General features: G+C 38.1%; 1 protein-coding gene across 4 annotated transcripts; it reads right to left on the bottom strand.

Annotated features, from left to right (window-relative positions):
• Nucleotides 1-568: 568 nt before the first annotated feature.
• On the bottom strand, nt 569-25162 carry CHFR (checkpoint with forkhead and ring finger domains). Of its 4 annotated transcripts, none has more exons than XM_080559729.1 (18): nt 24942-25162; nt 23377-23524; nt 21278-21377; nt 14869-14978; nt 14028-14087; nt 13657-13866; nt 12481-12696; nt 11767-11923; nt 11328-11482; nt 10574-10736; nt 9556-9698; nt 9015-9134; nt 8604-8687; nt 7793-7863; nt 6772-6859; nt 6489-6596; nt 5270-5342; nt 569-3514 (listed from the first exon to the last, which is right to left on the bottom strand). In XM_080559729.1, the coding sequence occupies exons 2-18, from the start codon at nt 23510-23512 to the stop codon at nt 3472-3474; spliced, it is 2037 nt and encodes a 678-aa protein (XP_080415855.1). In that variant the 5' UTR covers nt 23513-23524; nt 24942-25162; the 3' UTR covers nt 569-3471. The 4 variants fall into 4 exon arrangements, with proteins under 4 accessions (XP_080415855.1, XP_080415856.1, XP_080415854.1 ...); XM_080559730.1 differs by lacking the exon at nt 24942-25162 and adding an exon at nt 24049-24166; XM_080559728.1 differs by lacking the exon at nt 24942-25162 and adding an exon at nt 23940-24090.
• Between the last annotated feature and the right edge of the window lie 1567 nt (nt 25163-26729).

Raw genomic sequence — 26729 nt, 5'->3', positions numbered from 1 at the left:
GCTACAACAAGTTAAAGAAACCTAGCTTCAAGTGTGGGAACAACACCGCCACAAAGAATCCTAGAATGCTAAGCTGCAACTGGAAGTTCAACTACTCTGGCCTCACTGTCCGTAGCATCACGCAGAAAGGACTGCAAACAAGTCCTTCTATTTCTTCAGCAGGGGAATAGTTCTATTTAAAAAAGTCCCATTAATAGCGGCCATTTGAAATCTTATCATTTATGTGCATTAGATCATTGAAAATCCTGAAGGTATAAAGATTAGCACAGTATGACATTCATTTTCTCTAGTCTGCTGTTAAGGTTGGTAGTGTTATAATGCTGTTATAATGCTTGCCATGTCAGTCTCTACAATGTAGCAAGAAATATAAGTTGTATCCGCTTTTTTTAAGTGAACTTTTTTTCCTTACTAGTATCTTGAAGTCACCTTGTTTGCAAACATTATACTTTTTAAACTTCCATTATTTGCTACAAATCCTGTAGATCTACTAATGATCCCTTGTGGTATAAACTTTCAAGTGTCAGATTGAGTTTCAATTGACAAAAAACCTCATGTCATTTTCAGTTACTACAAGTTCAAGGATGACACTTCATTGTAAAATCTCAACATTCGAATAATTGCTAGCTTGACCAGTCACGAGAAAATGTCACACACATCTATTTCTGTGGTGAAAGAATATGCCACAGAAGAAACAGAAACAGACAACTTCAGTGAATATTTTTTGTTGTTTTGTGTTTTTTTTTTTTTAATTAATAACTTCTTAATTCAAGAAAAAAAAAATAAATCACAAAAGAGAACTGGAAGAACTACACTCCACCTTCTTTATAAAAGAACTTTCTCAAAGAGACTATGTACCTTATTCACCACTATGTCAAACTCTATCATAATTACCCTGGTTCTCACAACATCTATTCTACTACATTTCATGCTTAGCTTCCAAATATCTCTTATAAAGGAGGTGGGGGTGTGCTTTAGACAGGTTAAAAAATATGCTGCACCTTTACAGTATTTAAACAATTACACCAAGCATAGTTCATACATTTATCACATTAACTATCACCTGGTAACCATACATTTAAAAAGGTCTAACGTATAGAGTATGTAATACCCATGACAGATACTCTTACTTACTTAAGAGCATATAAAGATCAGGATTTATTCACCCTCCCCATCTGCAAGTTAACTTCTCATCTCTTCCTGGTACAATACAAATGATAAAAAAAAAAAATCCCTTCATTCCATTGCACTACTGCAACCCTATATGCATAGAAAGGCAGATCAATTACCTATAACAGGGAAAAAGGGTTTTTTAAAAGGAATTTGAAGAACCTCTACTGCACAGGTAGTTTAGATGTTAAGTACATAAGTTCCACTTTTTTTCCAGATTTTTTGTCACATAATATATCCCTATACAAACATAACTTCAGTAAGTGCAAGCGAGGTTGTACATAGTACTGTAGATACTACTTTTGACCAAAAAAAAAAAATCAGCACAAGAGGCTTGAACACTAGCACAGTGACAAGTCTATGCTGAAAGCCCATCTGGGGTGTGGGAAGTGGTGAATGAGAATGCAAAGCACATTTCTGCATATAATGTGCAAAGGCTTGATCTCTACAACTGCACTCATTTTGCTACATGCACAGCCAGAGATGAAAAATGAGATCAAAAACAGTTGGGAATGGTTGTCCTGAGAAGATACAAATAACCATTAAAAAAATCTAAACATAAAATACAAATACAGAAGCAACAGAACATTGTTAATAATACTAAAAGACAGAAACACACTGTTGTTGTTAAAAGAAGTTTCAAGTATTATTCCAGATCCAATTTCAACCCTACTCACAGGAGAAAATGCCCAGAGACTAGGAAGAGAAGTCCACACCAAAGTGTATTTTTAATAGCATACGGACATGGTCAGCAGACCCAGCCTTGCGGCAGCTATTTTAAAAAATAAAAATCTAAACATAAATGCATAATTTTAATTAGCATTCATATTAAGATGTGCATTACTGGAAATAGTTTTTGTTTTTTAATTCACTGACACCAGTAGACGTGATGTGCTGCATCATTTGTGCTCCATTATATCGCAAGATAGTGTGCAGACTTTTTAACGTTGCAGTATAAATCCTACTCACAAGTAAGGCATACTTAAAAACGACATGGTATCTACAGAGGTAACTTTGTATGCTTTCTTCTCTTTCTGTTTCACTCTCTTCTAAGTATGATGAAAAAGAGAAATTGGTCCCAGCTGAGCTTTGTGAACATTAACTACGAAATTATTATGAAACAGTTCGGATCAAATCATTTGGGGGAGCAGGGAGGGGTGGTGGTGTTTTGTTTTTTTTTTTTAAATGATGCATGGGACATTTCCTGAATGAACTCTGCAAAAGGCATGAAAATAAGATCTATGTTATTTATGTCAGCAACACCAGCGTTCCCCTTCATCATCCCTATCCCTAGCCAGAAATGCCTCCATATTGCTACAGTTTGTCCAAGTAATTATTTTCTGTAAGATTGTTCTTCCCAGTAAAGCCGCTATATTCAGTTTTAAATTATAGCTTTTTCTACATTTTTTACCAGTGTATGCATGCTAGAGAACAGCTGCATGGCAGAGGTACATACTTAGCATACAATATCAAACCAAAAAAGAAATACAAAAAAATGAGCCAGTGTCCTACTGGCTGCTGCTCTATGTCAAAAGCACGGTTTGGTCTTCTGATATAAAATACTACAGAAGTAATATTAGCAGAAGTCTGTTTTGCTTCAAGTATTACCCCAACTTTAAATGTGATTTTCAAATTTTTGTGCAATTATTTTTGTAATTTAACGTGAATAAAAACCATCAACACAACAAAACTAAGAAAAGAAACTGTACTTCTTCCACTATAACACTGCACATAGGGTAGAAGCTTTAAGCTGAAACAGCTGTTTAATGGACGGAATTTCTTTTTAAATGAAGATTAATGTATTTCTAGCCCAAATGCAAAGGGTAGTGACAAAATATCAGACTACCGCAAAATGCAGTTACAAATATACACTGACAATTTCCTTCTTAAATATTAATGGCTCTTGAAATAATCATCAGATACTTATACAAAACATTTCTATTTTAAGTCTAAGGATTTTACGTAGTTTCTTCACAAGTAGTGCAAATACACTCCTTATTCTTAGGTCTTCCCAAGATATGGCTGGCTTTTGTGTGTGATTTCTGTATGTGTTCTTCACTGAAGTGATACAGGGACACTGTAGTCATGAGGATGGAATGCAATGCTTGCTGACTTTCTTGGAAAAAAATCTACCTTATTCATATACAGCTGTAAAATTCTACAAATTAAAAAGTTCACACCAGATTACCTGATGCAAAAGTTATTGATTCCCTGCTACTGGGAGAACTGAGAAGATCCCCTGAAACCTTAAACTGTACAAGCAGTATAACAAGTTTTTGTCCCCTCTCTACAGACTACAAGTATTCAGTTCTTGAATCGTGTTTGTTCACAAATGTGATTGAATTTCCTGAAATAAAAAAAAAGAAAATATTAAAATGCAACACAGTTCTCAGAAGTCAAGCAACACAGAAGTCAGCATCTTTCACGGGGTATTTTAAATGTTTAAAACCGAACATTTACACACTAACAGTGTTTTTAAGAACCTGTTTAGATCAAACTCTACTAACATGTTATCTGTAACAGGATTTTCAGCATCTCTTCTGCCTAACACTTGGTAGTTTTATTATGCATACAGAAAACGTGTTATTAAAAGCATTCCTCTATACTTCTGCATACTTCAAATCCAGAAGGCAATTAAAACAGGAATCAAGAGAATTCATTTTGTCCTGAGAGACATAGGTTATTTTTAGTAGGCAGCATTACACAACTCACTGGGAATTAGTATTAAGCAGTCTAATAATACATTTGAGCACAAATATGTTCTTTTGCTGGCTTACAGTCTTCTTCTGGTGATAAAATATAAGTAACGTTTTTCTCATTCTATATTATTTAGGTTCTATGGGAATGGCAAGCCTGTCTGCCTGTTCTAAACAGATAGCACAAAATTCTATACAAGGTACTCCTTTTGAATTCTCAAAAACCTCTCACTATTCATTCTGCTTCTCTCTTTGGGTTATGTGTATCCCGACAAGTGAAACATGAGTTGGGGTGCTGAGTGTGTATATACATGTGTGGAAGAGAGAATGCAAATGAGACCATGAATTTTCTCCCCTCTTACCGAAACAGATGAAAGATTAGGAAGAAACCTTGCTTACATAACCAAACTACTTAACTGCTTAGCTCAATAACAAAACCATGACTGGATATCTAGGAACAGTATGACAGGTTTATTTGTGTTTATGGATTTTAATAGCTAACAGCAGCAGTCAGTGAAGTTTTAGAAACTGCTAATGGTTGAAAGAAAAGAAGTAAAAGGAAAAAAAAAAATCAGTCATTTCCATTTTAGATGGAATTATCCACCAAAATGCAAAGGCACACACCTAGTAAGTGCTTTAATACCGAATTAACTCTCTAACATTTCAAAACAATATTTCCTGTGTGAACATATACAGTCCTGTAACATGAAGTTACAGGTAACGGTGGTGCTTCTGAATTAAATCTGCAACTTAAATTCCAAGTTATTTTTGAAAGGTATTTGGTAAAACCCTCTGAATTTGTAAATGACTGGGGATGAATATTTTAAAAGTCTTTCTTATGATCTGTAATAAGCTGTACAGACTGGTTATTTTCAACCCACAGTACCTGAAATATTAAAGGAATTATACTAAGTGTGCATGTTCACTGCAGCATTAGAAAGATGGTGCAAAATCTACTGTTCATTAAAAGCAGTTTCTCAATAAGGGGTTACAGCTCTTCTGTCTTGAACCACACTGAGAATTTAGAGAATACAGCAAGAAGGATTTTTTTTAACTTTCCCTGAAGCGAGTTAGCTGGTGGACAATTTTTGTTTTGTTTTTAAAATTCTCTAATATTTGTCTTAACACACATGCCTCTTCTTTTAAGAATGGCATTTCATTGGTTATCAGTGGCCTTGAATTTTTTTATTTTATTTTATTTTTTTTTAAATCAAGGACCTTAGTTCGGATGGACATTTCACATGAATAACCAGGAGTCTACATCTCTTACATGTATTAAAACATTTGAGAAATAGAGCATTACCCTTTTTTCAGGCTCCGTATTTCATTTTTATCACGTGACAGATTTTGTTTTTAAGCCAAAAAAAACAACCAAACAAAAACACTTTCTAAATTGTATAACTTACATGGCATGATGTGCTTTGACCTGAGTTCGACAGTTGCGCCCCCAGTAGCAATCAGGACGTGACGTGACAGTCACTACAAGAAGAAGAAATAAAATGCTACGTTTATTAAATAAACTATTGAATAAGGTGGTATATACTATTACACCACTGATAGTGCTGGTTACTGACCAGAGCAAACATTGTAAAGAAACAAGACATTTGCAAGAAACTGCAATAAACTATCTTGGTTCACCTTTCTAGAAAGGAAGAAAACACTCAGTAAAGGACCAAAAAAGAAAAAACATTCCGAATCTCATACAGACTTACGATAAAAAGATTTGTTTCTCAGTGCTTTCAAGTGAAAGTTTACTACTTAGTTTAATAGACTAATGGACTGTTTAACGGACTTTACGGTTTAGGACATTGAGCATGTCTATATACATTTCCATATGAAAGAAAAACTAATCTGGGTAGTTTGTCATTCTTCCTTAGTTTTACATACGTTATAACTCAGTGGTCCAGCAGGGCATTACACTAAAAAGAAAAGCAACACGAAGAAGAAACAAGCTAGACTGACTGCCTTTTGTTATGCACAGATGCAGAGTTCTCAATAGTTAAAGACATGGAAGCGGTTTCTAGCAAGAACTGACTGGACAAACGTAATGTTTAAAAGTAGACTGTTGGAAGAGCTTCTGTTCCCAACAGATTTGGGACTGACGGAGGCACAGTTGCTTGTATGCTATTTTATACTAAAACTGTAAATGCAAACAGATTTAGAATTAATTTATGAAAACATTCTTGTTCCTAGTCGAGAGCTGGTAAGAATATGAAGTTGTTCAGGAAATGTATCATCTTACATATTTAAATGAGAAAAATAAATTACATCAACTAGTTCATGATGAATCTATTCTGGATTTTACTGAGTTCCTCTTTTCACTAAGCAGATACATTTATTATATGCATAAGAAATCATATTGAAAGAAATGATCCCATTAGGGAGTCTGACAATAACTATATGCAAATTTAGCAGCTGACAAGTAAAGCAACCAGCATATTAGCTCTGCAAAAAGACTTCCACCAAGCTACATAAAGGTGCTAAAAAATTGCCCTACACCAGGACCTGTCAACCTGGAGAATATAAACACACATCTCATTTAAATCTAAGGCTTCAAACAGAAGATACAAGAATAAAACTAACTCTTTAACTGACTTTCTCTGTACTGTGCAAAGCTATCCCCACCTGGCAATTCAGCAACAGGAATATTCTGCCTGTACTGGTAGGCAAGTTCTCGAAAGCTGCGAAGGCCACAACAGTAGCAAAGCACTGTGTTCCCAGTAATTCTGTAATCTGGGGAGAAATCCAGTTTGTACATAATGTCAGTGTAAGGAATAAGAAATCAGACTTAACAAAAACATCATGACACTGGTTATATATACAGAACTTCAAACCTCTTGATAATATTACTTACTGAGTTATACATATACAAGGAGTTACACATAGACCAAAATGAACATTAACATACCTGACAACATAAAAACTCCTCTTTGAAGAGCTAACAGACTTTCATTTAACATATTTTTCCAAGTCAAACCCCTGGATGCCAGGTAATCCTAAAAAAAAAGAGTGATTTAAGCACTTAAATTAGAAAAATCTCCAACATTACAAGACAGACAAAGTCATTTACCACCAAATATTTCCAAATCTAGATCTAACTGGGCTTTCAAAATGGGATGATTCTGACTACAAATAAAAATACCTTTTCTTTAGCTTAATGAGCAAGATATTTTCAGATCACCAATAAAGTCTTTAGCTCAGTATCTTTTGTTCAGAGTATACCTACTTTTGCCAAAACAATGCAAATTGTTTTCAGTCACATTCTCATTTAAGTTGCATCATCTCCCTTCAGTCACATTCTCATTTAACTTGCATCAAGATTTCATCCAATCTTTACCTAATTTTGATAGCCTAGGCATGGCATGGACAAAATATTTTCCATGCATCACAAATACAATTTTAACTATTCTGGGAAAAAAAAACATTTTCCTGATATATTTTAGTGATTTATTTTTCTCTAATTAATATTTCAGATGTTACACTTTAGACTGTGGAAACTGACTTCCTGAACAAATACTTCAAACAAATACTTAAAGTAAAGTTCATGGATGATCTAACAACTAAACATATCTGAATTCTAGTCATTAAAACTCAAATTCACGAGTTATGGCAATTATTTTTTGTTAATTTGGGTGGTAAGGGAAGAGCTGCTGAATAGAACGTATCTACAGGATTCATGCCCTATTATACAAAGATGGGAAGAGCCAAATTACCACCTCAAAATACTTCCAGTCTAGATACAGTAACTACAGTCCTGGTCCAGATGAACATTCAGGGCTCATCTGACTTGCCTTCCAGAATCACATGCTGCAAGTGACACAATGCCATCACTTTAGTTGTCAGGCAGCACATAACTATAATTTCAGGAGTAAATCTTAAGCAATGTACATTTATTATTTTGCATCCTACATAAAGATTTTTAAGCATACCTTTAGGATATCTGACTCATAGTGGTTGTTATTTAGGACTCCATCTAAACACTTGTCACCAAGATTTATTTCTAATCAGAAGAAGAAGAAGAACAGTTACTATTTCTTCCCCAACCCTTCGGCCCTCAAACATTTTCTGAAGTTTCTTCTGTTTCCTGAAATAACGTGCACAAACTCATGTGAGCTCCAAGCACATGGCTGTGTTCAACATGTGCTAAAGCATGTGATACATAATTCCCAGTTGAAATCAAAGATAAAACATTAAGATTTTACAATTTCACCTTCAGTCCACAAGTAGTGGTGATCTACACAAATTAACAGTGTTATAAAAGCATATTCCATTAGCTTCAAACTACAGTCAAGTAATTTCAACTGTTCTAATGTATTTCTCATTTATTTTTATTTTTATTTTTTTTTAAATGTTGAGTTTCAGCAGTCTACATATTTAAGAGAGTAAGGTTCTTTTCCATTCAGTTAACACCAAATGTTCAGTGCTCTTGCATTGACTTGCACGATTCTCTTACCAGGCTGAAATACACTTTGATCCTTTTTATACTGGAAAGCATTTTGCTCGACAAGCACAGCTTTCAAGCTCAGTATGGTAAGGACACAAGAAATCAAATCCTCTCGAAGCTAATACACATTGCTCAAGAATTATTTGTTTGGAATGTGAGGACACAGCCTGTGTTTCCTTTTGCATGACTGTGTTTCAAACTAATCTATCATATTTCTTAAATTACCCGAAGTTCAAGACAGACAGAAATTATTGCAAAGAAAGCATGCTCATAAGAAACATTTTATCCCCAAATACCACAGAATGGTGCCAAACAGCCAAAACATGCCATCCGAGTGCAGCCCCAGTATAAGTGACAGAAGGGTTGCAGACAAACTGTACCTGTAAAATAACAAAGAAAACCCCTGTAAGGACTGCACACAACAAAAGTCAATAGTCACTGTCCCTATAAAGCAATAATAATAGAGCCCTGATAAACCTGTTTTTTTTTTTTTTTTTTTTTTTTTTAAAGTAAAACTTTCAGATTTAAAATAAACTCTATAGAGGAATAATAAATTTTATTTCATGCGCTGACTACAAGAATCCAATAAAGAATACTCAAATAAAGAACACTCTTAAAAATAAACTTAAACTTCACTAAAATAAGGCAAGACTTAGTTTTGTAGCCAAACTTAAGAAAAACTTAAAAAAATATATATATACACATACATTGCTGAGGAGCAACATGAGGATTCTGTTCACGCTCTGCTCTTCGGTCAGGCATTGGCTGAAAGCAGCAGGTACATATTACGTGACTTCCTTGAGCAGGACACACATATTCCTGGACAGCTAGATGGATGGAAAAAGACAAAGAAAAAGGAACAAAAGTATAGACTGAATGATGCACAGGATTGCAATCTGGACTAGGGATCTTAGTGAACACAAGATAAAAAAAAATTGCAAGTATCAAGGAAGCAGTATATATATATATATATTTAGAAAGATTCTTTAAAAGAACAGAAAAATTACATTAAGACTTCTAAACTACAGAGGTCTGTAAAAATATTTGAATATGTAAAACAATTTACAAATTATCGACCATCAGAAGTCTATCTGAACCACAGCCAAATTTCATGATATGTGCAAAGATAACTATGTGGAGTGGTGACACTCTCACAGTACTACTACAGTAAGCAAACTTAGTTCGTAACAGGTGAATGAGTTGGAATATCTTAGTTGCATACTTCTGTGAAGACTTTATGACACCAACCTGCAGGGAAGTTGGCAGATGTAGAGGGTGCATCTCCCAGTGCTTGCATTCCTCCTGCTTCTGTCTCTTGGCCTGTGCCAGGCAGAGTTGGAACAGAGTGTCTTCGATATCCTGGGCACTGTCTGCATACTATATATGGTTGACTGAAAAAAAGAAATAAGGTCATAGGAAATAACACCCAACAAATGCAAATATAACTCAAATCCCTATGCTAGACAAGGTTGGTCACATTCTTGAAGTTTAAATTTGGAATTTCTTCATCCAGTAACATATGGAAGTTTACATAACTCAGTACCTCACAGCTGTGAAGAATGCTTTAGTTGTAACATATAGGAAATACTATGAAAGAAAGGATTTTTAACAGCTTCAAAAAGAAAATTGAGTGGCGTGACTGGAATTGAGATGAACAAAAAAGAATGGAACAAAGTTGGAATAATTATCTACTGGAAGAGTTTTTCTGTTCTCTTCTAGACATACAGCAAAAAGTGTTTGCTGTTGGAAATGAGAAGCTATTTTCGTGCTTGGGAATCCCTAGGTCAAGCATCAGATGCTTCAGTAGCATATACCTGGTTAAAGCAGCATGCCTGACATGTAAGAAAGCACAATTATTGCAGCTAGACTCATAGGGTCATAGACTGCTTATCTCATAACAAGACCTTAGCCAGAAATCTATTTTCTGTAAAGCAACAGCCACAAAAGACATTTTCACACATCTCATATGAATCTGTTGTATTATTCCGGATAGAGCCCCTGGTAATAAACTGAATCTTGCTAGGCTTTGGGGTGTTCTGGTATTAAATATTTTTTGTTGACTGGTCAAAGTTCAGTAGGATGGCAGTAGAATTGCCGAGATAATTACTGGTAAGAATGAACTTACCTGAAAACAAAAGATTCATTCTGGAAATGATCATGGAAACAATATTAGCAATAACAGTGTTTGTGGAACTAGTTTAGTTTGTGGGTTTAGGTATTCAAGCATAAACAAATCTAATTTAATGCACCATTTGGATAGACATACCTGATATCTGAAGATTCACTATCTACATCTGACAATTCCAGTAAATCTTCAGAACTTCCTTCCTCATCTGAAAAAGATCTCCGCACCTTAGGTTGCAACATGTCTTGAGTAATTTTGTTTCGAGCATCCATGCTACGTACATCATCTTCATTACGACATTTATCTGCATGAAAACCAAATTCAGATTTCAAGAAAAGAGCACAGGATTCATCACATTTCTTACTCCCACCCTACTTTAACAATGTGGTTATTGCATTTTCATTTCCATAAGATTTATTCTTAGATAACAGTTCTAGAAGATCTTAGTTAAATTCCACTGTCTGCTAATGAGACTCTAATATCAGGCAAGTGAAGTTTTGTTTTCATGAGTCTATGATCAAAGTTAATTAAATCCATATTCAAGTATATTTTTCAGAATTATCTGAGTTTAGGCAGCCTAATCAGTCAGTGCCTCCTATTTGATAGAACTGATATTCTTCCCATGATTAAGTAGTAAGATAAAATTAAGAATTCCTAGCATATGCAGTTACAGCATTAAATCGCCTTTAATTCTCACCCACTACCTGAAATATTACAAGCTATTATGTCAGATTAAATGTAAGCAGTTGTTTTCTTACAGCCATGTCAGAGAAAACAGCAGAGTAGCATGACATATACAAATTTAACAGACAATAGTCTTTGCGCTTACATCAGTTACATACACAGCTAATGTGTGAAATACATCAGATTCTTTTACACACACTGTTCAACTTGCCTGGATGCTGAATTAGATAAGCTTCAACCAAGTTGTTCAATATATGATTTTTACAAATACGTTCTACTGGACAACGACACGTTGGACATAAAGAAGACCTCTCCATCCATCCTGAGTAGCAGGCAGCACAGAAAGTGTGCATACAAGGCTGCAAGCTGAAAAACACAAGCATGACAGCAATGAAAGCACGAAGTAAAATACAAATCTTTCAGTTTTTTAGTTACATTCTTAACACTCAGAAGATATTTATGATGCGTTGAGATAATCAGAAAGACACAGTTGTAAAGCATCTGCTTGATTAAACTATATAGTTTGGAGGGGAGGAAAAAAAAGACTCAGAAGGGCTTGTGAATACCCTAAATATCCTGGGCACCTCAAGCAGTTGTCACTGAACTTATCTTAATATCACATGATTACAGCTTTTGTCAATCATACTTACCTTACACAGTCATGCAGCAGCTCTTGGCAGATAATGCAAGTTAATGTTTCTTCCATTTTATCTGGTTTCACATTTGATGTTTTTGCATCTTCAGAGCCAATTTTAATTATACATTCACTTGGAGCTGCTGCTGGAACATTTGGACAGGAATCTTCATCTACAAAGGCAGAAGACTCCATAGTATTTTTTTTTAAATTATTTTTTAATTGTTAAAAAAAAGACCTGACAGGTGTACACTAATTCACGGTTCACTGACAGTGGCCCAACTAAAGGTTCTTGCTTTACACATAACAGTTTCTGCTAAAGAAGTCGTCATTTTCACTGGACCAGAAAACAAATAAATGAGAAGAAATTGAAAATGGACTGATGACAGCTGACCTGACTCAATCTGCAGATGGGAGGAGAGGGGGCTAAGTGTTACTTTCCTTATTTAATACAATACTAAAACATAGAATTACATTGTGAGGAGGGAAAACATTACCTATCCCACGCTAACCTAGCCTTTCAATCCTCCTTACATTTGATAGGTGTGCATTTTCAATTTACTTCACTTTAACAGAAATCTAATAATCTGTGCTTATTTTTCTTAATCTCACGGGGCTTCTTTAAAAAACTTAAATTAGAAACTTAAAGCTATGTCTAAGTGTTTTAAACTAACTTTCAACAATAATCTTAGAGTGCAGAGTAGGTTGCAGAATAGTGCAGTATACTAGCCTTCTTTTAGTTTCTTCTTAGCAGGTTCCAAAACTTCCTCCTCCCCTGTTGTTTGAGCATCTGATTCTGCTTTTTCTTCGTCATTGATTTCTGAAGCAATTGCAGAAGTTTCAGTGTTGTCATCAAGCTTCTCACGTTCATCATGCAGTGCTCTTAGACACACAGATTCTAAGATTGGGAAAGCAGGCACAGGAGTGAAAACTGAGGATTGCGATCCTGCAAAATAAAAACAGAAGATTGAACATAACTGCATACAGATATGGGACGTGAAAAAAAAATTATTCAAATGCTGATGATGCACACGCATCAATTTCAACAGCTGAATAGAAAAAAGTGGTGCAAAAGCACAGAAGTAATATCTGCTTAACTACACTACAGGCACACTGAGCCAATCTAACTGGAAGACCTGAAAATAAGGCTATTAGCTGTGTAACCCTACTTAAAACACCCACAACTCACCCTTCTCTAAAGTACAGAGTATTTATTCAAAGACTATTATTTTCTGACAAAGATGCTAGGCAGAGGATTTATACAATATTGATAATATTCAACAGGTCAGGAGCACATCAGAGCACAAAGCTTTATTTCCATATATTTCAAACGAGTGGAAGAAGTCCCAATGAATTGTTGACAAATGCCATTTTTCAGAGAACTACTCTTACTCCAGTTCTATCATAGAAGTTACGCAGCACTGGGGTATTAACACTTGCCAATACAAGATCACAGACAAGGGATTTACATGGCATATTTTGGCCTTAGAGCTCTAAGCAAGAGAAAGGGGTCTGGTGACTGGCAGCAGAAACAGTGACAACTACAGTATTTTCTTGGAGTGACTGCATGCAGGCAAGCACTTGTATCTACTTGCTTTGTTATATGAACCATATACATTTGCTAAGGTTTCACCAGACTGCTACAAACCCATAGTGTACCAACAGAACAGTCTGGGATTTACAAGGATATGGTGCATCTCAGAGCATAAGCAATTCTCACAACTGCTCTACCTATCCACCAAGATTTACCCTGCCTACTCAGAGGAAGTACACACATCCACCTGGTATTTTCATTAGAATTTCACGAAGTAAATGCTACAGACCCAGAGAGGGGTAAGGTTAAAGTTCAAATCTGGAATAACAGCTGATGTGATAACAAACTTTAAATACTTGACACAATTCTTACCAGATGTAGAAGGATTATCCTGCTCAGATGCAGACTCAATAAGAGAGGTAGAAGAAGCATTAAAGAGGTTAGATGTAGAAGTAGATGGCTGTGGTTCCTCATAGCAAGACTGAGTAGCTGATGGTGATGAGGTAATTTGGGTCTCATCATTACTTCTTCCTGTACTTGAGGTATCTTTGGTCACATGGCATTGGTTTTCTACATTAGCTTCTACAGTGAGGGGGGGAAAAAAAGGGGAAAGAAAGATCTGTGTGACAGTCACCACATCACGGCTTCAGAATTCCCAAGGAATCAAATTCTCTCAAAAAGGCTGCATTAGTTATTGGAGCTTAGCTTAGCTCCTCTTCTTGGGTCTTAAATTACTTCCTTACCTACTGTTTCTTGAGTTGCATCCTGTTTTGTGTTTAAGGATTCATAAAGATACGCAACATCTAAAAGAGATAAGAATATTAATCAGAATTTTTAACCAAAAAACAGCTAACCTTAATCTCACACAAGCAAATTCTATGTCCAAGTGGCTGCTTCTCCAAAGTGCCTGACAACAGAATAGGGACATGAGGGATCACCTCTGTAGTACAATGTTAATACTCCTACTTAGGAGGCAATTAGGAACAGCACAGCAAGATCTTTTCTTCTCAGGAAACCAGGCAGAGAGGCTTTTGTGTGAAGTTTAACTTGTGCCAGCCGTGGAACCAGAGGCTTAAACGTTTCTTAAACCTAAAATTGCTCTGTGTCAGAGCAGACTGCGAGTATCTTCAGCGATAATTCAGCGAAAGTTGTTCTTCTTATTAAGCTTCATTAAGCTTATTATTTCTTAATTCATTTCTCAAATTCTTCAATCCATTTTGTTTAGATTTGTGAAATGCATGAACTCAAAAAACAACAGATTTATGGCATGCTCTAAGTTTCATCGAGAAACTAACTGAGTCTATATTAATAAAACCAACTGGAAAATATATCCCCATTCCCCCCCGATTTTATTTTTTTTAAACCAAACACTTCAAACTAATACGGTTTGAAAGATTTCCCTAACTTGCTACTTGTCACTGTAAAAATTGGCATGTCCATGACCTCTTTTATGGAGATTTGTTTCTACACGTCAACAAATTGTTTGTCTTAAAATGAAGTAATTCTGTTTTAATTATATTTTTTTCCCTTTCATGATTCAAAAATGACTAAGTATACCATTTTAAAAAAATATTATTTACTTACTGTTCTCTGGCTCATTTTTTCTGTAAACAACATAGATCACATCTCCAGTCTGTAAAGGGTATGTCTGCTTCTTAACCACTTTCAGTTTATTAATTACTGTTCCATTAGTACTATAAAGAGAAAGAAAAGATAACTTGGAGTAAATGTTTTCATAAATACCTAGGAGAAGGAAGGGAAAATACAAGATACTTTTCATGACGAAAACTGTTGTCTCTCAAAAACATTTTAAGAAAGGATCAAAAAAAACTGTTCAGAAACAAAACAAAACACCAAACCAACTGTTAGAGAGACAGAAGTTCAGGGCTATTTGGACTTCAGAGCTCATTTAGAGCTCCTAGTAAAGAGATGGTAGCTGACAGATAGACAGACAAATGATCCCTGACATTTGGCCACTGTGTCAAAATAATTAGATGATTCTTTCTGTAGAAAAATCTCCTCCCTTTAAGTATAAAACAGGAAATATATGAAATCAAGACAAAGTAAAAAAAACATTATGCACAATTAAAAGATGAGTTGGAAAGAATTATTTTGGTATTTATAAAAGCTGCAAGACTCATGGAAGAAATTAAACCGGGGAAGAGGCAAATACAAAGCATTGCTGATTAATAGAGATCTTTGCTCTTTCACTGTGATGTTTTATATACAAGCTTTACAACTCAATCACATTATTCAAATACTGAAAAATTTCAGCTCAATTGCAATAAGCCTCTTCCAGGGCTGCAGCATTCTAGAACTTCAGACTTCTGCTATTTCAAGTCTCAGCAATGAGTACCAAATATGAAAGAACAGATCTGTTTTTTCCCCTCAGCAGAGCAAGCTTCTCCATGAAATGACAGCAAATCTCTGCTGCCACCTCCTGGTGGCCACCACTCATTCTCAGGACACTGCAGTCTTCAACTAGACCTAGAAACCTAGTTTTTCTAGAAGAGAGTAACAGTTATTTAGAAACTAGCACCTTCCCTTCTCCTCCGTATTTTTCCTTGAAAAAAAGCAACTTGAGCCTAAAAAATTCTCTTGTTATTTAGTAATATCAACAGAGAAAGAAAGAAAAAAAAAAAGAACTTTGGACTGCTGACCTTTTCAGACACAAAGTCAAAAGCATTACATTGAAAAGTTAGAAGGGAAAGGAAGTCCTTTTGAATAACCACAGCATGTCTTGAACAAGATACTAGTTCTTCCTTTTTCCTATGCAACTGCTTTCTCTCTATATATGGATGAATCAACTAATCCAATATAAATAATAATAAAAGCGACTTCAGATGTCAACAAACAAAAATCTTCAGGTCACAACAATCTTTGCTCTATTAAAGAATCTTCAGGCTTCTCTTATAAGCAAAAAAACTATTCTGAGCTTGCCTTTTCACTTTAGACATATAGATGTTGAAGCCTGAAAGACTGGAGAACGAAAACGACAGCAGAACAGACATGTCACTAAAAGCACCAGAAGTTTAGCAATTAAGAAGAAAAAATAATTCTAGTCAGTCGGTTGGAAACTATATTTGTTTTTAACCTGACACTGATGTTAGTGATACTATATTAAAAAGATGGTTATGAGGGGCAATAAGTCAAGTGAGGCATTCTTGGAAAAAAAATTATCACCATCATGCATCAGTAACCACTCATTCTTGGTCTAATGATGCAAGCTGCAGAAACTGCCACCCAGGACCCTAATTCACAAAGTAGCTACAAATATCCAAATCTTTTCAGTCCTGCACAGTTATACTGACATCCATGAGAACTAAGTAATTATGTAGTTTCTACGGATCCAAATGAAGTAGGAATAAATTGGTCCCACTTAACACAGAAAATCATAAGCTTTTCTCAAGTACATTAGCAAACTGAAGCAGTTGTCTTCATATCTCACAATTATCAAAGAAAAAAAAAATCCAACTACCCCAGATAACTGTGTTATTCTTTCACTTAGCATTTCCAGTTTCAGGGTTCAGTTTAAATGTTCAGAGACATTTAACAGATATGGCGACATACTGGATTAATTTTGTGAGTATTTTTAATGAGACACACAATAAATAATGATATTTGCACGTTCCTCTGATGTTTCAGACTATAGTAAGGTCCTTATAAGTAGAAAATACAATGAGAATCCTAAATATGAAGGTCATTACTGTGGACTTATTACTGAATTTATTTTAACTGGCTGTATTTTTTTTTGATGCAGAGAAGAAAAAAAGGACTATCAGACATAAATTGTCTGAGTTGTGAAACAATGTCACGAAAGGTCCCAATGTCACCTTTCTAAAAAGGCGGAAAAAAAAAAGGCCTTGACTCAGTTCCAACACAGCTGATGACTTTACAGTTTGATTAATGAACTATACATTATCCAGGCTGTTATACAGAATTGATATGAACAACCACGTTTCGCTCAGACGACGCCCATTTTTGAAGTAGATAAATGATCTGTATATTGGAAGATACTTTGGTATCCTTCCCAGAAAAATGACAGTCAATTACTTTCTAGTAATTACTGGTGTCCATCCAGGAAAATAATGTAATTTATGGTAAAGCTTATGGGTTAATAGTTTTAGAAGTTATTTAAGTGCATATTATCCTGAACACACTATAAACTGAAATTAATTTTGAATTTTAATAAATTACTGAAGCCCTTCTATATGGTATCGGTTTCATTTTTTTATTTATTTTACGTTCACAGAAATAGCTTGACTGCAGGATAAGTAGAATTTAGTAGCAGAAAGGACACCATTCTCCACTGAAGATCAATCTCTTGTTCCCCCACAGAAAGGGAATACCGGCTCGTCTGTCACAAGTAAGAGTTTTGTGCAAATAAACCTTTCCTGCTCTGAAAAATCACTTAATATTTAATCAGAATCCTGAAAACAAACAAACAAAAAAACACATTAGAATACAACAAGAGAAGGTCCTTAGAAGTTACCTTAGTTGCTTTTTAAATTTCTATTTCAAAGAATCTTACAATTGCTTTTACTTACAGCAAACCAATGACTGCTTCAGCTGTGTTAGGTTAACTTGTATTTCTTTCAAGGAGTACCAAGCAACTAGGGCATGGTTTGGAAAATAAAGCAGAAACATACATCAAAAAGGGGTGATTCCATGGATTTTGTATCGTACTATTTGCTAACTCTTGGTTTTGTTATTTCCAAACTTCTGTTTACTCAATAATTAAGTTTTCCACACATTTCCTTCCACCTGCGAACTTATGGTAAGTCTTTCAAAAATAGATCCAAGAATGCTACCACAGAGATAAAAAAACATGTGGACAGTCAACAATGTGTTTAATGATGTTCTTTGAATTAGTTACAATAGAAAAACAAAGTCCACTCAGTTCAACTGTCCCACACCAACTGCCTCCTTCGATGCATTCCTTTTCACCAGAAAAATCTGAGCTTGACCACAGCAATGTTTCCAAACTATTTTCCACTTAGCAGCAGAAAAAGCTGATGCTGCAGTATTTTTCTGGGACTCTAGGCATCAGTATTGCCAACTCAAACATTCAAAATTCTTCTTCTTTCAGCCTGCTTGATTGTTTGGAACTCAGCTGATATTCAGTGCAAACATTGGAAGACCCAGAAGAGTGGGGTCTTCTGCAAGTAGTTACATTGACTCGTTTAGTCTCTTCATTCAGCAAGAGGTAACTATGCTTCATACCAACTCACAGGCAATCAGAACACATGGATGACCTTATTCTTTTTTTGTTAGCCACACAGAAGTGCAACATGCATAAGCAGCTAACTGGTAGTACTCCACAGTATTGGAGTACTAATTTGACTTCGCTAGTTCTCTTCCTGCTGGCTGCACCTTTTGCCTGGGCTGGGTATGGGGGTGTGGGAGGGGAAGAAGGAAAGTTAGGAAAACTACATCATTCACAATTTCTTTGGCTTTTCTTATCACCATATAGGTCTGAACTACTTCTTCCAGCTAAACGCACCTGAAACAATGGATGGTTTTACAAACTTGGGTTTACAGCTGCCCTCTGAATCTACCACAGATTGGCAAACATGACCTGACCTGCTGTTTGAAATATCTGGAATTGTGGAATAATATTGGTGGATGACATTTACAAGCCATTACCTAGATGTCCTAGCTAGATCTGACATTTTTTCCCTGAAGTTTAGCATTTCATCCCACAGCCTCTTGCAGTACAAGCTTTCCCAACAGCCACAAACCATCAGGGATTTATTCAGAGACCTATCCTGTTTACTATCTCTAGCTACAACCTAGATGGGGAGAGGAAGTACACTCTTATCAAGCTTGTGGATGATACCAAAGTAGGGGTTATATTCAGTATATGCAAAAGTTGGGCTCTAGAGAGGGTGTTAGGCAGGCTGATGGGAACACCACGATGTTCAGCAAGGGCAAAAACAATGTCCTGCACATGGGATGGAATAACCACCTGCAGCGGTAAAGGCTGGGGACACATCAACAAGGGATCTTGGCGAATCTTATGCCTAAGCATGAGATCATGCACCTTGGACTTATGCCTAGGCATAAGTCAGCAGCATGCCCTGGCAGTGATGAAGGCCTACAGCACACTTGGCTGTATTAACAGGGCGTAGTCGGATGATCAAGTGCAGTGATTATTATTCCACTGTGCTTGGAACTCATTAACCCACGTTTACAATATTACATCTAGTTTTGGGTAACCTAGTACAAGAAAGGTCTTAATAAACTTGATAAAGTCCAGCAGATATCCACTGAAATGTCCAGAGGGCTGGAGCACAATACCTATGAACTAAAGAGCTAAGGGAATTGGACTTGTTTTACCTGTGAGAAGGTGGCTTGGGGAGCATGGGACCTAATAGCAACCGCCCAGTACCTATGAGGAAGTTACCAAGAAGACAGAGCCAGGCTCTTTACTGAGGTAACAAAGATCATAAATTGAAACAAAGGGAAATGAAAAAATTGAAGTAGGGGACCTCCTTAGGCATCTTCCAAGCAGAACAACTCCATGACGTTCTGCTTTACTTGAGGAAACAAAAATAAATAGCCCATGTAAATACCTAGAAGTGAGTTCCTTTTAATATCAGCACAGCCTCTCGTTGAACAAGAGACAAACGTTTTGCTAAAAGAAAGATGTCAACTAAAAACATTTTTTTCAGCAAGTACATGATGCTAACCTTGAACTACCAGAACAATATATTTAACTGCATTCTAGTATGTTTGAAGAGGAAACAACAGATTCAGTATGATACCCTGTAAAATCTCCCACATTAAATTTTGTCTTTATGCATATACTTCACTGTATTTTGAACTGTTATCCTCATCTTTGGGTAAAATGCCTTCTAGACACAAAGAATGGGGGGAGCTGGCAGAAAAGTATTATTTGTTTCTTTATTGACTGCAGGGGCATGGCATAAAAAGAATGTGGTTTACAGAAACATTCTGAAGTGTCACAGATTTCTTGACATGTAATAAACCAGAAGCTTTCTGCAATTTTAGACAAAAAATCCTGTCAAAAATGAAGCAGATGAAAATTTGAAGGGGATTACAATCTCCGAAGAAATCCCCTTCCATTCAAATTCCATTTCAAATTTTATAAAGAAAAACTAAAATCCACTAGAAACCACCCACAACCTCTGCAGTGCTACTTGAGTTCCACAGTAGCCTTAAAACTCTGCAGAAAATAACTTCACCAGCATAGCAAGTTCGTTGGCCTTCAGTATATGAAGAAGCATGTAATTAAATTTATATACTAAAAGTAGTTCCACTAAATTAGCTTTGCTTTTTAACAGTAGTTACAATGAGATATGTGCTTAAATCTTCTTACATTAAGAGCCTTAGTTCTCAAACCCCTAACTGAATACAGACACCATGGGAAAAAAAATAAATCATTCTGGTTAAACAAAAGAAAACAAAACAAATTTCAACAGTAGAAATCTAGCAAGCATCTTTTACTATTCAAGTAGATTGAATAGGCTTTAATCTGCATCTGACATGCCCACCACAACAGACAGATAACTACGCTGCCTGTGGTATACAGACTATTGATGTTTTGAATACCAGAAAGATGTATAACAAATACAGACTTTTACTATTTTATGAGTTTTATTTGAGATCATCACTGCTGGTATCTACCTCCCTTCACAAGTACCTGAAATGAAGCACACTCATGCTTACAACTTTTAAGAACATCGGCATCACTGTAATCATCTTTTTTCCCCCCACAAGACTAAAGAAATATCCCACAGAACTATTACATCATCAGTATTTTTCATTAATTCCTTTAAAGAAGAAAAAAATACTTAGAAATTACCAAAAAAAAATCTAAAAAAAACCCCACCCCACAGATGCAAAAAGTAAAAGAGAGAAAAAGGAAGGAAAATGAGAAGAATTTACTCTCGATGCCTTGAGCAATACACAAGATTTTACTTCGCAGACTAAAGAGAAGACAACAACAGAAGTACACAGGAGAACCAACCTTGTATCTTCCAATGACACTTGACCAGATTCTTCATCCACTATGATTTTACAGTGATCTCCAGACACCAACTTGTTGCCAGGGAAAGATAAGTCACAACCTTAAAAAGAAAGCAGATTTTCCAGTGTGCTTAAAAATACACATTACACAGACAGATCAGCATTCTACATGGCTATAAATGCACAACAAACTGGCTCATGTACATCTGCAGTAGTTCAAAATTTCTACTGGCACATAGGCAGAAACATAGTCCATCTATGTGATACATAAATAAAGAAGCCCCATGTACTGATACACCTTTATATCAACCATTTCAAGATATTTTCATTCCCTTTCTTTCCCCACTCCCAGCCTTTACAGATGGAAATCATGTCACAATTACTCTGCTCCAGAGTGGTACCAATTCACAAATACTTGAGAAGCATTCAACCTAAATTCTAGAGGGATATGTCACAGAGCACCCAGCTCTTTTTCCACATCAGTGTAACGCTGATTGATTGGATTTAACTTCTGATTCATCCTGGTGTAGTGGGAAGAAGTAGTGGAACCCAGAGCTGATAAATTTCCTGCCTTTTTCTTTTGTTTGGTTTTAAATAAGAAAATATTCCTTATCTTTGTTGACAGTGCTGTTACATTATTAAAGCTGACTGGAGATTAAAAACCCCAGGACTGACTAAGATTTAGGGATATGCTGGAGAAGCGTAGTGACAATATTGACATGGTAGAGACCTTCCTCCCTACAGCTCCAGGGCTCTGAGCAAATCAAGTGTTTTTTACTTCCCTTTAACATGGACTGTTCAAGGCAATTCTCAAAGTTCCTTGCGTAAGACACTAATCTCTCTCACAAATGACTCAAAGGACCTGCTTCCAGGAAAATTAAACCCAAAAAATATGATTCTCTTTCACCTACTCACACTGTAGGTGCACTGTACCTCAGCTGACAAAAACAACATACCCAAAAGGAGCAGCCACTAATGCTGGTGACAGTTGTGACAGCTTATTGCTATCCTGCTCCAAAGACTCAGGGCACAGTCAACAGCTACGGTTAACTGTTGCACAACTTGCAACAACAGGAAGCACAATGAAAGCAAGTAAACTAAATTTTACTCAGAATCACGCCAGTAGCAGGAAAGCTCATTTGGAGCATTTTGTCCTTTCTAATGTTCTTGAAAATGTTACGAGTAATATTTACAAGCCAAAGCTTGTCATTCTCAGAGTCACTCATTTTATTGATCTATCAGTAGACAGGCACAGAAACAATTCAACTTGCAGGAAATCCAACCCTCATCTAGACTTCAATTTGAAGGATTTATCTACAGCTTAGATAATGTTAAGCAATCTAAATATATATTACCATGTGTAAATACATAAAACGTTTTTCCAACAACATGCTATCTGCATCACTCATAGAGTAATAACATCTAGCACTTGTTCAAGGCTATTGCTTTACAAAATGCAATTAGCTAAATAGTTTGATCTGATGGACAGGAATTGGAAATCAGGGTTGTCATGGCAGAGTAGAAAAAATTATAACACCATGGTGACAAGTACAGTAAGCATTAAAATAAGAGACAAATATTAATAGCCTTAGATGCAGAACATAAAGCTTTTACATCCACTCTGAGAAACTTTCTGTACTTGTTGGCAATCTTTATATAGCCAGAAGTAGCGTGAGCTTTTATGTGGACGTTTTCATTTCTGTGAACCCCAAGCATTTTGTATTGCAGTTCCAACTGATTTTAACCACAGTAATGAAAAGGGAACCTAAGTAAGATTGATGCAGACACTCTTCTGAATCAACTATCATTTGTTCTTATTTGTACAAACTGTCACAGACGACCTAAAAGGCACAGTCACTTATAAACGTGCACATGCTGAAATCTGATGAAAACGAGAAAAAGGTCAGTGTAACACTTTCTCTTTGCACAGTGCCAAGGGGAACAAGGGACAGTCTGGGGAGCACCTCCGACAGCTGAAAGCGGCCAGACCCAACTACTCTCAGTCCGACGACTTACATTCCACCTCTTAATGCTTTAAAGGCCAGGAGGGGCTCCCTGCTGTCCCCTCCAACCCGCCCTAGCACAAGCAGCCTGTCCCACCTTTCTTCCGACCAATCGTCCATTCTCTTTTCAGCAGCAGGACGTGCGGCTCTGCCTCATCAGCACCCAGCCGGATCAGCTTCCCCCAGGGCTGCTGCTGCTGCTTGCTCTGCTCGCCTCCTTCCGAGCGCTCCATTTGGATTCACATCTGACAAAAACAAACAAACAAAGCGACCCCAAATCACACAGCACTCGGGGTGAGGCGGGGGGAGGATGGCCAGCCAGCCGGCCGGCCGCTTCCCTTCACGGGGGCCGGGCCCCGCACACCGCCCCTCAGCCCCTCGCCCCCCGGGGTCTCGCCGGGCCCCCTCCCTGCCCCCGCCCGCCCCCTTTTGTGCCGAGGCGGAACGCCCTCCCCGGGCCGCTCGCCGCCGCCTCGCAGGGCTCCGCCTGAGGGGCAGCGGGCAGCGCAGGCCCGCGCTCCCCTCTCCCCGCAGCTCACCGCCCCTCTCCCCTCCGCCCCGCTCCGAGGGGGGGGCCGAGGGGCGCCGCGGGGTGCCGAGGTCCCCCCCCCGGCTGCCCGCCCGGTGCCCGGCGCCCCCTCCCCTCGGCCCGGCCCTTACACCCAGCGCGGCGGCCGAGGCGGCTCCTGTCACCAGACATTGCCGCCCTCAGCTGATCGCCGCGGGGCGGGGCCCGGCCCGCCATTGGAGGCGGCCATAGAGAACGCACCGGCGGCGGGGGCGGACCTTCCGGCGCCCGACACCGAGCCGCGCCGGCTGGAGCGTCGCGTCTTCCGCGGCGCATCGGGGAGAGAAGCGAGACGGGGAGGGGAGGGACGGAGGGCGACGCCTCGGCGGACATCTTGGGTGTGGGCTGGCTCGCTAGGGGGAACAACGCAACGGGCGCCATCTTTGTTGAGGGCGGACCGAGGGTCTCACAGGGGGTCGGGCGTGCTGGCAAGCGGCTGAGCTCGGTCGCGGATAGTGAAAAATATTCGTAGCTTAACTCTTAGTTACTGAAGAGTTGGTAGTTAAATAAAAACATACTTGCAAGGGAAACCGTTTAGAAATGATGTTCACGCTGAGGTGGGATCAGTGCCCTTTGGTGGGGTCCGTGCCCACAGCGGGGAGCCCCGGCTGAATCACTGAGGGAGTCCTTATGTACCCAAACCCAGGGCTAGCAGGGACGAGAGCAAGCAGCAACGCTTTCCACACCCTTAAGAATCATCACCTTGCTCTTTGTTATCCCCATAACCTTCTCATTTTTATACTATGAAGAGATTGTAGCAAAGGTGGTAGGGTTTGTTTGTTTGTTTTTAAATCTTTGCTTTCTGCTGTGAGCATTGAGGTTGTAGCTTGCACCCTGTTTTAACACCCTCTTCTACAGTTGTAAACAAACAAACAACATAACTGAACAAAACACCAAGTGGGAGGTCTCATGAGTTCCCCAAGGGCAACCCTACCGGGCTGGCAGGGCCTGCCCTCCCAGCCCCACTGCACTAACCCAGACTCTGTGGGGCCATCAGTCTCATCCTTGTTTCCCCAGGTCCTCTAATTCACCTTCCACCCTTCCATCCCGTTGGGAGCCACCTTAAGGTGCTAAACTGACCAAGAACAATTTACCTTCTCACTTGAGCACATGCTGCTCCTGCCTTAGGTCAGTCTGAAATCCCACAGAGCGGTGCCGTCTCCCTCCACCACGTGCTTGGTGCTGCCTTCACCCTCCAGCCTCACGGCTGTTACCTCTGGCGGTCAGCCCTCATGCCTGCCCACCAGCAGCTGCGTGTCCTCTGGTGGACACATCCATGTAGTCTGGAGCATCTTCCTCAGGGTCTCCTGAAAGATATCCTCTTATGCATCACTGCCTCTTTCTCTGAATCATTGAAGAACTTCACAAATAACCTAACTCCCCCCCCCCCCCACACATCAGGTCCACAAAGGCTATTAAGACAGAAAGCACCTGAATTTAGTCCTTTCCTCCCCCCTTGCATAAAGAATTATCAATACTGCCCATTTGTTGGTCAGCCTGCACACCTGTCCCTTGTTTCTGTGTATCTGTTTCAAGTGTTTCCTGGGACATTTGTACTAATAGTACCATAATCCTCTCAAGCCAATTAGCGCCGCAAGTAAGATGGCTTCTTAGGCAGATTAACTGTTATCCTTGTGCACAACACCAGTAGCAGCTTTCTGGTTGTGAGTTCCTTCACCACATTCATCCAAGGAACTTGGACGGTTTTAAGTGCATCAAAATAGAGCAGGAGGAAACTGAGATACCCTAGATCTCACCAACGATTAGCTTCTTACATTAGTCATACAACCCAGACAGTTGCAGTGAACTCTGCCCCCGCCTCCCCACCACCCCCCAAAAAATTTGAAGTTTGGATTAAATCAGAAGGCATAAAAAAAAAAAAGAAGAAAAAGAAAACACACTGAAAACAAAACCATTTGGACTTCTTTGCTTTGATACTCCTACTTGATTCACAGGCTTGAATGATGAGACTTTGCTCTTATCTTAAGCTTTCCTGGAACCCCTGTGGATCCCCTTGGCCACGTGAACTTCACAGTGACACCAGCCTATGCAAGAAAGCCCCACATCTCTATGAGTACAAGCTAAATAATTTTTAAAAGTGTTTCAGATCTGCAGTTTTAACTGATATATAAAGTACACTATTGCTTCACAGTTCTCAGTCGCATGGGCCCCAGTTCAGGAGAAAACATAAGCATCCATGTAAGTCAAAATTGATGCACGTATTTAAGAGCTTTGCATTACTGACCTTAGCCTATAACTCTTCCCTTAGTAATACTACTACACAAAATTGGTTCTTTGAGGCCTGCGCATTCCTCCAAAAGGATTGGTCTGTAAAATGCCCTGCTTACTTTCAACTTTGTCCTCACTGAGAACTAGTGCCTTTTATACACTTGAAGAGAGGCACATCAGTGAAAGTTACTATCACTCAAAAGCATTGTCACAGTGCTTCATTTTTATTACTGCTCACATTTACTAGTAATTGTTATCTCTGAGCAGCAGAGGAAAATACCAGCATATGGGAGATGTAACTGAAAGCCCAACAACCAAATCTTTTGTGTAAACCATGGCATTAGCTGAGGGAGGAAGTTGTTTTGTTACGCTGTGGCATAGAGAAAACGTATTTCCCAAATATTCCTGCCAAGAGATCCCTCTGCAATCACACCAAGGAATTACTGCACCTTGGTGATAGCACAGTGCAAGCGAACGATTGGTTCAGCTCCTGCAGCTCTCCCATAGTATCCATGTAAAAAGACAGCAAGTGAAACATACAGCTAGCTTAACGAGTCCTGTGTGGATGGGAGACTCAATTAAAATTAAATTATACAACAAATTAGGTTTTAAATGCTGCGCTGCTTAGCCAGCCAGATAAATAATAATTAGAG

Source organism: Anser brachyrhynchus (genome assembly GCF_964034855.1).
Source record: "Anser brachyrhynchus genome assembly, chromosome: 17".
NCBI lineage: Eukaryota > Metazoa > Chordata > Aves > Anseriformes > Anatidae > Anser > Anser brachyrhynchus.
This window is presented reverse-complemented; position numbering and strand designations above follow the sequence as displayed.

Bases quoted from the DNA above. Each gene is read 5' to 3' on its own strand.
- CHFR (XM_080559729.1), bottom strand. From the start codon at position 23,512: ATGGAGCGCTCGGAAGGAGGCGAGCAGAGCAAGCAGCAGCAGCAGCCC. The intron at 12,697-13,656 runs GTAAGAATTGTG...TTTATTTTGCAG, and splicing joins GGATAATCCTTCTACATCTG to GATCGCAATCCTCAGTTTTC. The intron at 11,924-12,480 runs GCTAGTATACTG...CTGCCTTTGTAG, and splicing joins TAAGAAGAAACTAAAAGAAG to ATGAAGATTCCTGTCCAAAT.